Raw genomic sequence first — 16,899 nt, 5'->3', positions numbered from 1 at the left:
CACTAGCTTGACTACGTCTCTTAGCTGGCCTGGGAACGCCTCGGGACCCCCGGAAGAGCCGGACGAAGTGGCAAGGGAGTGGGAAGTCTGGGCTTCCATGCTGAAACTGCTGGCCCTGTGACTTGAAAACAGAAGAGAAAAAAAAGCGTAGGCCAAAACTTACATTTGTACCACCAAAATGTTCCTTACATTTTTTTAAATACAGTATAGGGGACTGTAATCAGACTGAACAGTTTTGAACAAGATCCTATGAAAAAGTACTGAGCTAAGCTATAAAGGTATATAATGTAGCTTAAGGCAAGGCAACTTTATTTATAGAGTGCATTTCACAAAGTAACTCAATGTGCTTTACATCAGTAGTCCCCAACCACCGGGCCGCAGCAAAAGAATTACCAATTTATATAATTGCTGTTGTATTGCAATTCGCGTGTCAATGTGTTTTATTTTGAAAATTGACCGGATCTTCTTCGCCGCACCAGCTGCGCGTCTCAAATGACACTAGACTCGAACACTTCTGTTTCCGGTCCGAGCGGGCTGGCTAACGGCGGGAGAGCGCAAAGAACTAAATAATTTCATTACGTTTACTGCAAAGATTTGTTCTTTTAAAAGAAACGTTCACGAACGAAACAACACTATATCAGGAGTCCTACTTAAAATACGGGTTTATCACAACAGTTAACTCTCACGCACCAAGTCCGCGACCCCCACTCCTGCGTCGCACCCACAGTAGTGGACGCACCACGAACGGCGAAGGAGGAAGCAGAAGTGTGTACACACACACGCACACATCCATTTTCTGAGCCGCTTATCCACACAAGGGTCGCGGGAGTGCTGGAGCCAATCCCACTTATCATCGGGCAAGATGACACCCTGAACTGGTTGCCAGCCAATCGCAAGACACATATAAACAAACAACCCTTCGCACTCACATTCACACCTACGGGCAATTTAGAGTCTTCAATTAACCTACCATGCATGTTTTTGGGATGTGGGAGGAAACCGGAGTGCCCGGAGAAAACACACGCAGGCACGGGGAGAACATGCAAACTCACACGGTCGGGGATTGGACCTCAGAACTGTGAGGCAGACGCTCTAACCAGTCGTCCACCGTGCCTATATATATATATATATATATATATATATACATACACATATATACATACATACACACATATATATATATATATATATATATATACACACAAATGTTCAATTTCATTTCAGAATTTTCTACACTTGTTGATATACCCAGGAACAGGATCTGTTCAGATACTGTGGGTTTTGCATAGTTTCATAGTTTTGTGTGGACTAGCAACTAAATTAATAAAGTTGCAACATCCCCAGGGTGGCTTCATAATGGGTTAACCAGCCTTTCCCTTGTGGGAATACATTAAGTTGTAAACATTGACACGACTAAACATACAAGTTCAATCGCCAGGGGGTGAAATACAATCACAGGCAAAAAGTCAGGACGGGTGTGCACCCACCTACAGTATACCAACGTTTGACTGTGCGTGCTTCAGGAGAGCTGCTCCTCAGACTATCAGCACATTCCAACTGAGAGACTCCAGATCCTGTCACCCACGAATGGTGAGTCTTTAAAACCATCATTTATTTATTTTGCTCAGTTTATTTAGTTCTTTCCACTCATTACACAATGACAAAGAAACGATTATTCTGTTCTGCAGCGCAATAGGAATGAAGAATATTTGATCACTTTTGCAAGCTGGTTGCATTTGGTGCATTTCCATTTCAACAACTTTTGTACAATTTACATGGAAAATTTTTTTTTAAGAATGAATAATAACCTGCGAAACAATTTATCTATTTATAGCTTTGTTTTCTGTGATTAAATGATACTGGAATAAATTATTGTAAAGTGCTAAAAGTGTTGCTGAATTCTGATACTGACAAGGTCCTTCATCTGTCTACCTTCAGGTTTCATTGCAACGTATTGTAGACCTTGTATCAAAAATCCAAAGGATACAGTAATTATATCATTGACATTATGTAGATGCTGATAATTAACGTTTTTACAAGCACACTTGTGTGATCTTCTGCCAATTGATATCACTGATGCACTGTTGAAAGTAGCAGAAAAAGAGAGAGGAAATATTAAAATGTAATTAAAAGTTCTACAGTGAGACTTTGTTCTCTTAGAATGATGGAGGAACATTCAACCAGCGAGCCATCCACAGAAAACTTCGTCACGGCCGACTATGCCGTCTTTGCTCTGATGCTACTGGTCTCCATGGCCATAGGACTCTATCAGGCCCTGAAGAAGCAGCCACAGGATGCCAATACTGATGATTTCTTCACTGGCGGTCGCAGTATGTCAGCGGTGCCTGTCGGACTCTCCCTGTGTGCCAGCTTCATGTCAGCTGTGCAGGTTTTGGGAGTTCCATCTGAGGCTTATCGCTATGGATTAAAATTTCTTTACATGTGCCTTGGACAAAGCATCAACTCTCTGCTGACTGCCTTGTTGTTCCTGCCGGTTTTCTTTCGACTCGGCATCACAAGCACCAATCAGGTTGTAAATTACTTCACTCTGACTTAAATGGAAATTCAGTATAACTTGCATAGTACCAAAGGCGAACAATCACAACTGGTTTTGTGTGATTTTAATTCATGATTTAAAGTCATGTTTTTATTCATTTTAATATCCTACCTGTCTCGACTGTAAAGAGTTATTGAGTAGTTTGAAAAGTGTGATGCAAATTATATGTATTATAAACACATCCATCTTTTCTGCTGGATCTGATTAGTTGCTCCTCCAACTTGGCCTTAATTCGTGTTGACTAATGGCATAAATTAAAAATCTGTTTTTGTACATTTAATATACAGTATTAATTTGCTACCGCTCGGCCCATGTGCCGCTCTTCCACAAACTTTAACGGGTAAAATCAAATTGTCACTTTTGCAGAACGAACAAGTCAAGAAATTATCAAAACAGTACCTTTCTTCCTCATACTTTTCCCTTGCCAGAAGTAAAAATATGTGATGCGTGACAATCTGTCACATGAGTGACTAAATACACACTTTTAAGTGCAAGGAACCATATCTGGGTTATTGAGTGAGTGTTCAGCAATAAATCCCATAAGGACCCACTGTGACATGGGTGTAACACAGGCTGCAAAAGTGGCAATGAACTGCTCAAATAAATTAGCAGATTTAATTATTTTGAATATACCCTGTTATTCAACATAAACATAGAACATTTTAAATTAAATCTATAATCAAATGATCTCTGGATTGCATTTCAGTGGTGGAATTACAATCAGGCCTTTCTCGTATGAGTCACAAAATCTGAGTTTTTAGGATGCGTTGGAGATCTTCATAACGGACGACAATGAGTTTGAGGGATGTAAAGATACCATAGACAAAGACCCCGAAGACCCCAATTAAATTCCCAGCAAAGAGGACATGGAGACTGGTGAGTCCAGTGGTTCTGGTGATTAAGATGTTAGTGAAACAGGTGATCTGGATGATGTCCAATGACCAAAGAGGAATCTCAGGAGAAAACCTGTAGCTATAGCATTCTTGGGGAAACCATGGAACTTGAATACCTGGTGTACCATTAACTCGGCAGTGTCTTTAGCTGAGGGGAGTTTCGGGAGTGCAATTAAGTGTACCATTTTAGAGAACCTGTCCACGACTGTGAGAATGGTGGTATTTCCTTTCGAGACCGGTAATCCCGTTACAAAGTCTACGGAGATGTCTGACCAAGGACGTTGTTGTATTGGCAGGGGTCGCAACTCCCAAGAAGGACGTTTATGAGAGGACTTGTTGGCAGCACATACCTGGCAAGCATTGACATATTTGGTCACATCCCTTCTAACATTGGGCCACCAAAAGCGCTGTTTGACCACAGATTGAGTCTTGGCAATGCCAGTCCGGTTAGTGTGGGCCTAGTGGATGACTCTTCCCCTTAAGGTCGGAACCACATAAAGCCCGTTTTCAGCGCAATTTTCAGGGCTAAGAGTGATCTTCAGAGCCACCTTTACTGCAGTCTCAATGTCCCAAACAAAAGCAGAAACGAAACATGACTTGGGAAAAATGTTTTTAGGGTCGGACAAATAATTCTCTCCTCAGAAAATGCGCGATAAAGCATCTGGGGTTACCATTTTTAGAACCAGGTCGGTAGGATAACGTGAAATTGAATCTAGTGAAAAGCAGAGCCCATCTAGCCTGCCTCACATTTAATCTCTTAGCAGATTTAAGCTATTCCAGGTTCTTGTGATCTGTCCATACTAAAAATGGAGTATGTGCCCCCTCTAGCCAGTGCCTCCACTCCACCACAGCCACCTTGGCTGCCAGCAGTTCACGGTCACCAATATCATAATTTTTCTTGGGTGGGGTCCGTTTTTTTGGAGAGACAAGCACAAGGATGTAATTTGCCATCCATGAGACATTTCTGGGAGAGCACTGCTCCTATACCGGCATCAGACGCATCGACTTCTACCACAAACTGCTGTTTGAGATCTGACAAAGTGAGGATGGGAGCAAAGGCAAAGCTCGATTTAAGTTTCTGAAAAGCTGCCTGACAAAGCGGGTTCCATACGAAAGGTCTGTTTGGCGAGGTTAGATAATGCAAAGGCGAGGCTATAGAACTGAAATTTCTAATGAACTTTCTGTGAAATTAGCGAACCCTAAGAACCTTTGTGTGACGTGGGAGTGGGCCAATTAGTCACGGCATCAACTTTGCAAGGTTCCATTTTTATTTCACTTGGAGCCAGCACGAACCCCAGAAAAGAAACTGATGCCTTGTGGAACTCACATTTCTCAGCCTTGACATATAGTTGATTCTGCAGTAACTGCTGCAACACAGAGCGGACATGAATGATGTGAGCCTCCTCATCCGGGGAAAAGATCAAATATCATCCCAATATACAAAAACACACATTCAACATGTCACGCAGGACATCGTTGACAAAGTTCTGGAACACAGCTGGAGCATTAGTTAGTCCAAAAGGCATCAACAAATACTCGTAATGTCCCGTTGGTGTGTTGAATGCTGTTTTCCATTCATTCCCCTCCCTTATCCTGACTAAATGATATGAATTTCTCAAGTCGAGTTTGATGAAAACCTTTGCTCCCTCCAGCAACTCAAAGGCGGTGGAGATGAGAGGAAGAGGGTACCTGTTTTTCACCGTTATGTCGTTGAGACCCCAGTAATCGATACAGGGTCGCAGAGTCTTGTCCTTCTTGTCCACAAAGAAAATCCGGCTTCCGCCGGGGTTGAAGATGGGCGAATAATCCCGACTGCCAGTGATTCATCCACATACTCCGTAGCCTTGTGTTCTGGCCCTGAAAGAGAGAATAACCTCCCTCGTGGGGGTGTGGTTTCAGGCAGCAAGTCAACAGCACAGTCATAAGGTCTGTGGGGTGGAAGGGATTTGGCCTTGGACTTGAAAAAAATGGCACTTGAGATAAATCAGGATCCCCAGATGGGGTTTGTGGATTGTCATTTAAAACATAGCTCTGAACATCACATGAATGCTTGAAATAGTTCTGGGCGCAATTTCTGCCCCATGACATAACCTGTCCAGAGGACCAGTCAATGTGGGGGTTATGTAATTTCAACCAAGGGTTCCCTAAAATAAGGTCATGATTCATGGCGTCAAAAACATGAAAACTAATGCGTTCCGAGTGAGAATCAAGAAATGTCAATGTGAGTGTTTGGGTGCCGTGAGTGATCTTGCCCATCAAACTGCCATCTGCAGCATAAGTGTTGTGGTGGCGTTTTATTTGAAAGGTTCTAAGGTGCATACATCTAACGAGGAGGGAGTTGAGTAAGTTCGCGTCAGAACCAGAGTCAATTAATACAGGTGTATGAATTTCTTGATCAGGAGAGCATAGTGTCACTTCAGGAAGAACCTGGGCAGGGTCTTCCTTAATGAAAGTCAGACCTCTCTTCACCTCTCCTGTGCCCTTGCTACCGGCACCGGCAAGCTTGACGTGACAGTTGCTCATGGAATGACCCAACTTCCCACAGTAGAAGCACTGCCCTTCCCTCAGCCGGCGTTGACGTTCCTTAGGGGAGAGACAGAACCTGCCCAGTTGCATGGGTTCATCCGTAGTGACGCTAGCCAGTGGATTGCGACCGGAAACAGAGGATCTGCCTTGGTTTGGCTGGTCACCGAGGCTCGTCCTCCAAGTGCGGGGTGACGCAGCCCTCCGCCAAACTCCGTCCAGCTCGCGATCCAAAAGCCTCTTGTCGATCTTTACGGCGAGAGCGCTGAGAGTGTCCAAGTCGGTCGGCAGGTCTAGAGGGACCAAATGATCCTTGGGGATAGTCCTTAAAAAAAAAAAAAAATTTATCTAGTAGTGCCCTATTATTCCACTGACTCTCAGCTGCTAGAATGTGAAACTCAAATCGCACAATCTGACACCCTGCGTTTGTCTTGTTGTAAGGTGACAAGGGAGCGAGCTGCCTCACGATCTGGTGTGGAATACTGAAAAATTTGCTCCATAGTCTTTACGAACAAAGACCACGATTGGCACGCAGCGGAATTGCGGCTCCATTCAGCAGTAGCCCACACCTTCGCACGACCAGTCAGGTGGGAAATGACGAAAGCAATTTTTGGCCGCTCGGTGGGGAACGCAGCTGCCTGCAACTCAAAGTGGAGTTTGCACTGAGTGATGAACGGCTTAATAGTCCCAGAATCTCCAGAGAACCTCTCCAATCGAGAGGGCAGACAGCAGCGGATGTGGCAGATGGCTGCATGGGGACTGCTTCACCTGGAAACGATGGTACAGTGGCGGCATCGGGTGCTGCGCCAGCTGGTTCCTTCTTCTGAAGCATATTCATTAGCACTTCAAACTGTGAGGCCACCTGTCTCATCATATTGTCTTGATGCTCTGACAGTCCCTCTAGATGGTGGAGGGCAGCAAGCTGCTCAACCTGCTTTGAGAGGCGTTGACCCTGCGCTTGAAGGGCTTTACGCACCGGGTCAGAGTCTGCTGGGTCAAATGTTATGGCCAGTTCGTTCTGTCATGAACGGAACAGAGGATAGGACCCAAAAATGCACGACTCCAAAACAAATGGACAGTTTCAAAAAGAGAAGTTTAATATACGGGCAGAGGTCGGTACACAGGCAGGCAATCCAAAAAAAGGCAACAGTATCCAAAAACGTGAGGAAAAAAGGCAAGCTCGATAATCGGAACAGGCTCAAGTCTTACTGTGAGTCGGTGACGTGGAAACAAGGAATGCTGGACCGCGACGACAAGGTACAAGGAACTGCCGACGAGAAAGAATGAGACACGAGGTTAAATGCAAGGTGTAATTAGGGTGAACGAGGGACAGGTGGTGAAGATGCTCTCAGGAGCAGGTGTGTATGAAACAGGGGGAAGACAAAAACCGGAACACACACCCATGTCAAAATGACACAGAGTGTCCTATGGTGGCAGGTATGTCATGCAACCGTTTTCAAACCCTGCTGACATCTCAGCATCTCAGGGTTTCACTGACTAAGTGTTGGAAGATACATACGTACATGGCTTGAAATGTCGTGAAGAACACAAATCCATTAATGAACACATGGTGTCCTTCAGAGGCAGCATATGACAACATACTTGGAATTAGAAGTGAAGTTGTGATCAAGTTCTGTGAAGCTCTCCTTTCCTCCATTACAGAAATGCAAGTAGAAGATACAATTTGTGTTACAAACCAAAAGAAAATGTCAAACAGATTTATTTTTAAATGACAAATTTGGTTACCACAATCACCCAACATTACATATATGTCACAAACAGATCTATTTAAAATAAATAAATAAATAAATCACTGCATTGCAGGAAACACAACAGCATATATCAGGAGTAACCCCAACACCCCCCCACCAAAAAAAAAGTTCATGATGCGCTCAAGAGCAGCTAAAAAAAAAACGTGTACATGTTAAAAAGAAACTGAATTGTTTTAATGGCTGTGAAATGTGTGTGTGTGTGGGGGGGGCGGCAAAGAGGACCGATTTGCTAAGTTTGGGGGGACAAGTCACCCACACCCAGCCCCCCTAACTACGCCCTGCTCTGAAGACAACATTAAAACACAGCAAGTAAGCCAAGCAGTATTAGAGTAACCTCGCAACCAATGCTGGAAAATTTACCTTTAAAGTTGCAGAGGTACAATGAGAAATAAAACTTGAAACCCTTTTCAAGCTTAGTCAATTGTGCTGCCGAGCCGCACGATTCTTCTTACGTCATTCATGGTAACTTTCGGTAATTCCAGCAGTCAGCGCTGGGCAGAAGTTTATGCGCCACTGAACACCGAACAAGCAAGTACTGCGTGAATAGAGCCCATTCATCTCAGGAGTCCTGTGCCCCAAATGCTCCTGTCTCTTGTATTGAAGATGAGCAACTACACACTAACAACTTTTAACGAGAGTCTACGGGTAAAAAGATCTTTGCACCCCCAACTAGAAATACGTCACAAAAACAGACATCACAGATGAACAAAACAAATTTTCTCATCATTAATTATATACCCAGGTCATCTATAAATGGATATAAGTATATTTAAAAATATTTTTACTCTGTTATTTGATTTGTATTTTTTTCATGTCTTCTTTGTGAGTGGTCGGGCAGTGCCCCAGCACCCCTATTGGCCAGCCGCCTCTGTGTTACACCCCACATAATTTTCCTTCAAGGAGAAATGGGTCTGGATTCTTATGGGATAATCATATTGAAAAGGGATGAATGAAATAGATTTAAATCATTTAAATCTTCAAATCATATAATTATATATCATTATTAAATAAGATGACACTGAAAAAAAAGTTTGTCTTATCTTGAAATATACTCAAATAGTTGTGTCAGATGTTAAACTCCCAAGTGCTTCAAGAGAGACTATTCCTAGTGTAAATGTGTGTCCCTTCTCTCTGACAAAAAGTTGAAAGCATGTTGGTGATGATTAAACCTATAGATTATAATAGGTGAAGAATGATCAGGAATGTGTGTGGAGATCTTGAGCCATGTTGTATGTGTGGCCTGTCTACCCATCACAGTATCTGAAGATGAGGTTCGGCAGAGGGATGCAGCTGCTGGGGAGTGTCCAGTTTCTTGTGGCCACAGTAAGACAAGCACACACATTGTCTTATTCTTTGCTCTACTCCAGTTTTGTTGAAAAGTTGTGTTTGCAGCTTTCAGTCGACTCAAATCTGGATATCATCTCATGCACAAATATTGACAGCATCTAATTTCCAACAGGCATGATGTTTGTTGTATGATTAGTTCAATACCATAAAAAATACATCAGATTAACCTAATATTTTGTAGTTGAATTAACAAAATTAAACTGGGTGGAACTAGTTTTTAAAAAGGAAGTAAAGCTATAACTGATGGGAGAAAGTATTGGTTTTGGTGTCGCTAATTATATTTGCGGCGGCACAGTGGCTGACTGGTTAGCACATCTACCACAGTTCTGAGTACTCAAGTCTGGCCACGCCTGTGTGGAGTTTGCATGTTCTCCCCCCGTCCCTGCGTGGGTTTTCTCCAGGTCCACATCCCAAAAACATGCATGGTAGGTTAATTGAAGACTCCAAATTGTCCGTAGATGTGAAGGTGAGTGTGAATGTGAGTGTGTGTTTGTTTATATGTGCCCTGCGATTGGCTGGCGACCAGTTCAGGGTGTACCCCGCCTCTCGCCCGAAGATAGCAAGGATAGGCTCCAGCATGCCCGCGGACCCAGTGAGGATAAGGAGCATGGAAAATGAATGAATAATTATATTTGCATATATATATTGATTCATTCATTTTCATTTTTTTCTGATGTACGCAACAGTTTCAGTTATCCTAGAGATGCTTGGTTACAAGATAAACAACCGGAAGGAACAAGGGCAACCTCAATGGAACCTGTGCACTGCCTGGACTGACTACAAGAAACCCTACGACTTGATGCCACACACATGGATACTGGAGTGCATGGAACAGTATAAGAGCAACAGGATCCAAAGAACATTCATCAATAGCTCAATGAGGGTGTGGAAGACAATTTTGGAAGCCAACTCAAAGACAGTTTCACAGGTGAACATCAAATGTAGCATATTCGAAGGAGATTCTCTGTCCCTGCTGCTGTTCTGCAAAGGCCTGGACCCCCTGAGTCAGATCATGACCAAGAGTAGTTCCGGGTACTGGTTCAGAGTCGAACAACAATCAGCCACCTCCTCTACATACATCAAGCTGTATGCCAAGAACGAGCGTGACATTGACTCCCTGATCCACCTCTCAAGGATATAAAACAATGACGTTGGAATGTCATCCGGACTAGATAAGTAAATAACAAAACAGCTACAAATACCTTGGAATTCCCCAGGCAAATGGCAACAATGAGGAGGCAGGTTGAAGTTACAGCCACAGCCAAATATGAGGCAGATCCTGAATAGTTAGCTGAATGGCAAGAATAAGATCCACATCTATGCCCTGCCAGTAATCAGATACCCCGATGGCATAATAACCTGGCCACTGGAGCCAAGCCACTGACATCAAGACAAGAAAGCCCCTTATAATGCACGGAGGGTTTCACCCCAAGTCCAGCATCCTGAGGCTGCACACAAAGCTGAAAGAGGGAGGGGCGAAGACTAGCAAGCGTCACAGGGACTACCCAGGAGGAATCAACAGGTCTCCAAGACTACATCAAGAAGCTGGCCCCCAGGGATGAACTACTAAATGAATGCCTCAGGCAACAGAAGGCTTGTAAGGAGAAGAAGCAAGATGGGCTGTCATGGAAAGACAAGCCCCTGCATGGCATGTACCACCAACAAATTGAAGAAGTGGCTGCCATAGAGAAAACATACCAGTGGCTGGAAAAGGCTGGACTGAAAGACAACATGGTGGCACTCATCATGGCAGCACAAGAACAGGCCCTAAAGAGAAGATCAATAAAGGCCGGGGTCTACTACATCAGACGAGACCCCTGATACAGGCTGTGCAAAGAAGCCCCAGACACATTGCAGCACATCACAGCAGCAACACAGCAAGATGCTGGCAGGCAAGGCATACATGGAGCGGCATAACCAGGTAGCAGATATAGTGTACCGGAAGATCTGTACCAAATATGGACTGGAGGGCCCAGAATCCAGATGACAGACATCACCCATGATTGTTAAGAACAACTAGGCCAAGATCTCGTGGGACTTCCAGATCCAGACTGACCAACTAGTGGTGGCCAACCAGCCTGACATAATGGTGGTGGATAAACATCTGAAGACAGCAGTCGTGATAGATGTAGCAATCCCAAGTGACAGCAACATCCGGAAAAAGGAACATGAAAAGCTGGAGAAAGACCAAGGACTGAAGGTAGAACGAGAGGAAATGTGGATGGTGAAGGCAATAGTGGTGCCTGTAGTGATTGAGGACGTTGGGGGCAGCAACCCACAAGCTGGGACGATCCAGCAGAGACCAGGAACATCATCTCTGTCCAGAAGAACGGATACTGGGAGCAGCTAAGATCCTGCGCAGAACCCTAAGCTCCCAGGCCTCTGAGAGAGGACCCGAGCTCGAAGGAGATACTGCCCAGGTGGCCAAGAAAAACTATTTCACACACACACACACACAGTATATTGTATATATGGCGGCACGGTGACCGACTGGTTACCACATCTGCCTCACAGTTCTGATGACCCAGGTTAAAATCCGGCTTTGCCTGCGTGGGTTTTCTTCGGGTACTCCGGTTTCCTCCCACATCCCAAAAACATCCATGGTAGGTTAATTGGTCATTCTAAATTATATGTGCCCTGCGACTGGCTGGCGACCAGTTCAGGGTGTACCCCACCTCTCGCCAGAAGATAGCTGGGATAGGCCCGCCCGCGACCCTGGTGAGGATAAGCAGTACAGAAAATGGATGGATGAATGGATGGATATATAAAGTGATTCAAACGCTACCTCACCATCGCACCATTACGGTGATTGCAGTTGTTGTGAGTGGTGCCTTCAGACAAACAAGTAGTCACAGCAGCAGAAGCCGAAAAGCTCCTTGTAGTTGGAAGAGTTCCCTGCAGGGTGCCGATATTTAATGTGATCCAATATTTCGATATTCAGTTGTTGCTGTAATGTGGTAGGGACACATTACGGCTGTTGGGCAATCTGTGAGCCTATATGGGCCAGGTGTGCCCCACACCGTCAGTACGAGGAATGTCACCGGCCGTTGGTTGCAATTTAAAAAGAGGGGGCGCTTGCTGGCCTTGACTGACACGCCAAGACACTAGCGAAGCGTTCTAGGATTTGTAGTATTATTGCCGCATGCACCTATATACCGGCTTGCCAGCTAATACACATTTGATATGGTTTCGCAGGCCAAATATAATTACAGTATATGTCAAACCCAGGCCCGTGGGCCAAATGTGGGACGCAGGTCTGGGTTTGACATATGAGTTAAGGGAATCAAAACAGCCTCTGGAGTGTAGAAGAATAAAAGCGTTTAAATCTGCTGGAGAATGCGAGCACAGCCAGATTCAACACAGGATGCCCACATTTCAGGGTTGCTCCACTCAAAGTGCATAGCTGGCACAAGCGTGCGTAAATGACAGATTTCCGTTGACAGCACAGTGCGCAGAGCCAGAAAAAGCACGCAGCTGCACACCTTTACTTGCTTGCGCTTTTTGGGCCGTGCAGATAGCACGGCCCAAAAAATTGAAGCGTCCATTAAGCAGTGGGATCGACTGACTAAATTCTACGGCGAAAAGAGGAAAGCGGCACCAACTGACTACCGCTCGCGCGGGAATAACCAACAGTCAAACCCGAGAGCGACGCAGTCTTCCCAAAGAACGAACGAAAGTTAGAAACCAGCTTCCCAGGCAGGACAACAACAAACGGAGAAAAAGAAAGAATTTGGAGCATATATACCAAAAGAAGAATTCCTTAAAATGACACCAGAAGAAAGGAAGGCCCATCTTGAGGCTCGCAAAGCTGCCGCCTCAGGGGGGCCCAAAAAGTGATGGAAACCGAGGCGCGGGTCACCCTGGAAGGAGTCTATCGGACAGGGGATGAGCTCTATGCAAAGCTGGAAGGAATACCCTATTTGGTGGACACCGGGGCCGAGGTGTCGATGACCCGTAAAACCTTGAGAAAAATTGGACACCTAAGAGTGAAAGTAGCTGATGGTTCTATTACCGAAATGCCAGTTGGGATTTGGAAAGGAATTGTATGGATTATGGGACCATACAACCTATTAACACTGCGAGAATTAGAAGGGCTGAATAAGCCTAGGAAAAAACGCCAAACTGCGATAAGATTATGGAAGACACTGAAATTGACAACAGTGAGGGTGGGACCCACCAGGATAACCCCAGAATATGAGTGGTATAAACCAGTAGATATCCCGGTAGTAAAGCCCCAACAAATTCAAGAATGTAATTTGTCGCCAGAAGGAAAGAAGAAGTTAAATGAAATAATGGAGGAAGCCTCCGTAGCCCACTTTAAAAATGACTGTGGAGACCTAGGAACGAAGTACCTCCACACAATAAGTGGAGGGGTGCACCCGGCGGTGAGACAATACCCTCTTAACCCGGGAGCAGTGGCTGAAATGGCAATGATAGTGAAAGAATTATTGGCGCTTGAAATAATTCGTGAAGAACCAAATCCAATAACAAACAGCCCCATTCAGGCTGTCAAAAAGCCTGAATCGGTAGGAGGGGGATGGAGGCCAGTTATCAACTTTAAAGCTCTGAACCGCCGAACGGTGGCTAATCGAGCCAGCCTCATAAACCCCCAAGCGTCCTTAAAAACGCTGAGAGTAAAAAAGTATAAAACATGCATAGACCTGGCCAATGGATTTTTCTCCTTAAGAATTGCCAAAGCATCGCAAGGAAAGACGGCATTTACACATAAAGGGAAATCATACGTCCGGCAGAGACTACCCCAGGGATACAAAAACTCCCCAAATGTGTTTCAATCAGCAGTAATGGACGTTTTGGAAGGATTGCCAGTCACGATTTATATAGACGATATATTCATCGCAAATGATATGGAAGAAGAGCATTTGAACCTCTTACAGTCTGTAGTTCGAAGAGTGACAGCAGCAGGACTGAAACTCAATCTGAAAAAATGCCAATTTGCAAGGTTCCAAGTGGATTACTTGGGGTTCCAAGTGTCAGAGGACTTGGGACTTTCGAACGCTTATCGGCAGAAGATTGAACAAATCCTACCCCCAACGTCCGAAAAAGAATTACAGAAGATACTCGGACTATGTAACTATGTTCGGGATCATGTCCCCCATTATCAAAAGTATACAAAGCCCCTTTATGCCCGTCTGCGGAAAAATCCCGAAGAAGAAGAAAAGTCTAAAAACTGGGATTGGTCAGCAAAAGACCAAGAGAACTTAGAAGAATTAAAGAAAGCAGTGAGAAACGCTGTACAACTAGAACCAAGGAGTTTGGAAACAAGATTGATTGCCAAAGTGGAGTGTGATGAAGACTCAGCTATGGTGAGCGTCAGTAACGAAGGAGCTGGCTTGGTGACTCTATGGACTTATACCCTGAGCAGTGTGGAAAAGAAGTTTCTCCGGTAAGAAAGGGAACTGGCAGTCCTAGCCAGGTACTGGGGTACGTTGAAGGACTTGGCCCAGGGACAAGGAATAAAAGTCATCACACAAAGCCAAGTCCATCGTTTTTTACGGAAAGACACCGTCGAAAGCACGAAGGCAACCAATGTGAGATGGGGGCGATGGGAAGATATCCTACTGGACCCCGATTTGGAAATAGGACCAATAACCCCCTCGTCAAAGAAACGAGTGAAACCAGAGGTAAAAGTTGAAAAACCATACGAATGGATTCTCTATACTGATGGGTCGAAAAAAGGTCAAGACCAGTCTGCCCACTGGGGCTTCATTCTTAGACAAGAGGGAGAAGAAAAGTGCCGTCGCAAAGGCATAACCCCTGGCAGTGCCCAAGCCGGGGAAGTTACTGCAGTATTAGAAGGACTGTTAGAAGCCGTAAGACTGCACGTGCGACGAGTAAAAATAGTAACGGACAGTCACTATTGTGCACAAGCTCTGAAAGAAGACCTGTCCATTTGGGAAGAAAATGGATATGAGGGAGCGAAGGGCAAATCAGTAGCCCATACAGAATTATGGAAAAAAATAGCCGAGCTGAGTTTAAATATGAAAATAGATGTTGTCCACCAGAGAGCCCACGTTAAAGACGGGGCCCATTGGAGAGGAAATTATGAAGTTGATAGATACGTCCAAGAGAGGAGATTAGTTGTTGTAGGAGCAGACGGATGGGACAAAACCCCTGGAGGAAGAGTGGTCCCAGACGAGTTTGTGCGTGAGATTACTACGGCCGTACATGAAGCGCTAGGCCATGGAGGTACCTTACCCACAAGGAAAGAACTGGAAAGACTGGAACTTTGGATCTCAGATAAAAAAGTCCGAGCCGTGTTGCGAGACTGCGAGCAGTGTAATAGATACAACGCAGGACACCGAGGAAAGCGAGCTGAAGGATTAACTATCAAAAGCACTGTGCCATGGGCATCAGTCTGCATGGACGTGGCAGGCCCCATGGGAGTGAATGGCGCGAAAGGTGAGAAGTACCTAATCGTGCTAGTGGATTCGATGTCAGGACATTTTGGATTAAAAGCAGTGCGGAAAGCTAATGCTAGAAGTGTGATAAAGACATTAGAAGAGGGATGCATGTGGCTAGGAATACCAAAAGAACATCTGAATTATAACATCACAGAGAATCATCAAAATTATCTCAAGGATATAAAATCAAGCAATTGATTTGTATAAGCAGTTGACCTCAGTATGTGTTTGTTTACTATGACAAGGGGTTTTAATAGCATTGATATACATAAGAAGACTTATGCTTGACCTGGCGACTCTTTCTTTATGATCTAATTTGGTTTATCGACCTCTGGTGGTTGAACCAGGAATTGAAACTGGGGCTAAGCTCAATCACATTAACCCAGCCACATATGCCAATTACAACCTTTTTGTACCATTGCTTGTGTGTGTGGCCTGGCCGCCCACCCGACAGCGCACATGGGAGAATATGGCTCTAATGGTTAAACTTTAATTGCAGACAAGGTAAAAAATGAAAATTCCCATACAAATACAGTGGATACTGCATGTTGAAATAAGACACCTAAAAATTAAATCTGTCATGCTTTCTTTATTTATTTGCTTTTGCCAGCTGCTGTACACTGGGGTGGTCATTTATGCACCAGCATTGATCCTCAACCAAGGTGGGTGAGATTACCTGCTGCACACATGACTACAAACACTTTTGTTGAATTTTGTCCTGTGATGTCATTTTTTTATTATATTGCTGGGCAGACAGATGATTTTGTTAACATCAATGAAAACTAAAAACACAACAACAACATTGTAAGTCAATACACAACAAAATAGCAACTTACAATTTGTTTTTAAAAAAAGGTTATGAGCAAGGGTTTTGTCTGTCTAATCGACATTAATCATTTGTCTGCACGATATATTGCCAATCAATGGGTTCCACCCAAGGTTCCGCTCTTTATTTTCCCTCACAGCTACTGGACTCAATAAGTGGATGTCTCTTTTCTCTACCGGAATCATCTGCACCCTGTACACAACCCTGGTAAAGTCAGCCACCATGTCTACTAATGCAGTAATTCCCAACCGGTGTGCCACGGGAAATTATCTAGTTTTGCTTAATTGGTCAGAAAATGTTTTATTTATCACATATAATGTATCTAGTCCCCTCCTGGATTCCGTCACCTTATCGTGGTGGAGGGGTTTGTGTGTCCCAATGATCCTAGGAGTTAAGTTGTCTCGTGCTTCACGCCCCTAGTAGGGTCACCCATGGCAAAGAGGTCCTAGGTGAGGGACCAGACAAAGCACGGCTATAAGACTCCTATGATGAAAAATATAAGTGGATCGAGGTTTCCCTTGCCCGAACGCGGGTCACCGGGGCCCCCCTCGGGAGCCAG

The 16,899-nt window shown here is 44.5% G+C and overlaps 1 protein-coding gene across 1 annotated transcript in view; it reads left to right on the top strand.

Moving 5' to 3' along the window:
* slc5a5 (solute carrier family 5 member 5) overlaps positions 1–16,899 on the top strand; it is a 31,914-nt gene that overhangs the window by 3,377 nt on the left and 11,638 nt on the right. The window contains 4 exon segments of the mRNA XM_061683742.1: positions 2,161–2,530; positions 9,003–9,068; positions 16,125–16,176; positions 16,480–16,547. Of these exon segments, the coding sequence (XP_061539726.1) occupies positions 2,161–2,530; positions 9,003–9,068; positions 16,125–16,176; positions 16,480–16,547 (556 nt within the window).

The sequence above is a fragment of the Phycodurus eques genome, chromosome 8 (assembly GCF_024500275.1).
Source record: "Phycodurus eques isolate BA_2022a chromosome 8, UOR_Pequ_1.1, whole genome shotgun sequence".
Lineage (NCBI taxonomy): Eukaryota > Metazoa > Chordata > Actinopteri > Syngnathiformes > Syngnathidae > Phycodurus > Phycodurus eques.
This window is presented reverse-complemented; position numbering and strand designations above follow the sequence as displayed.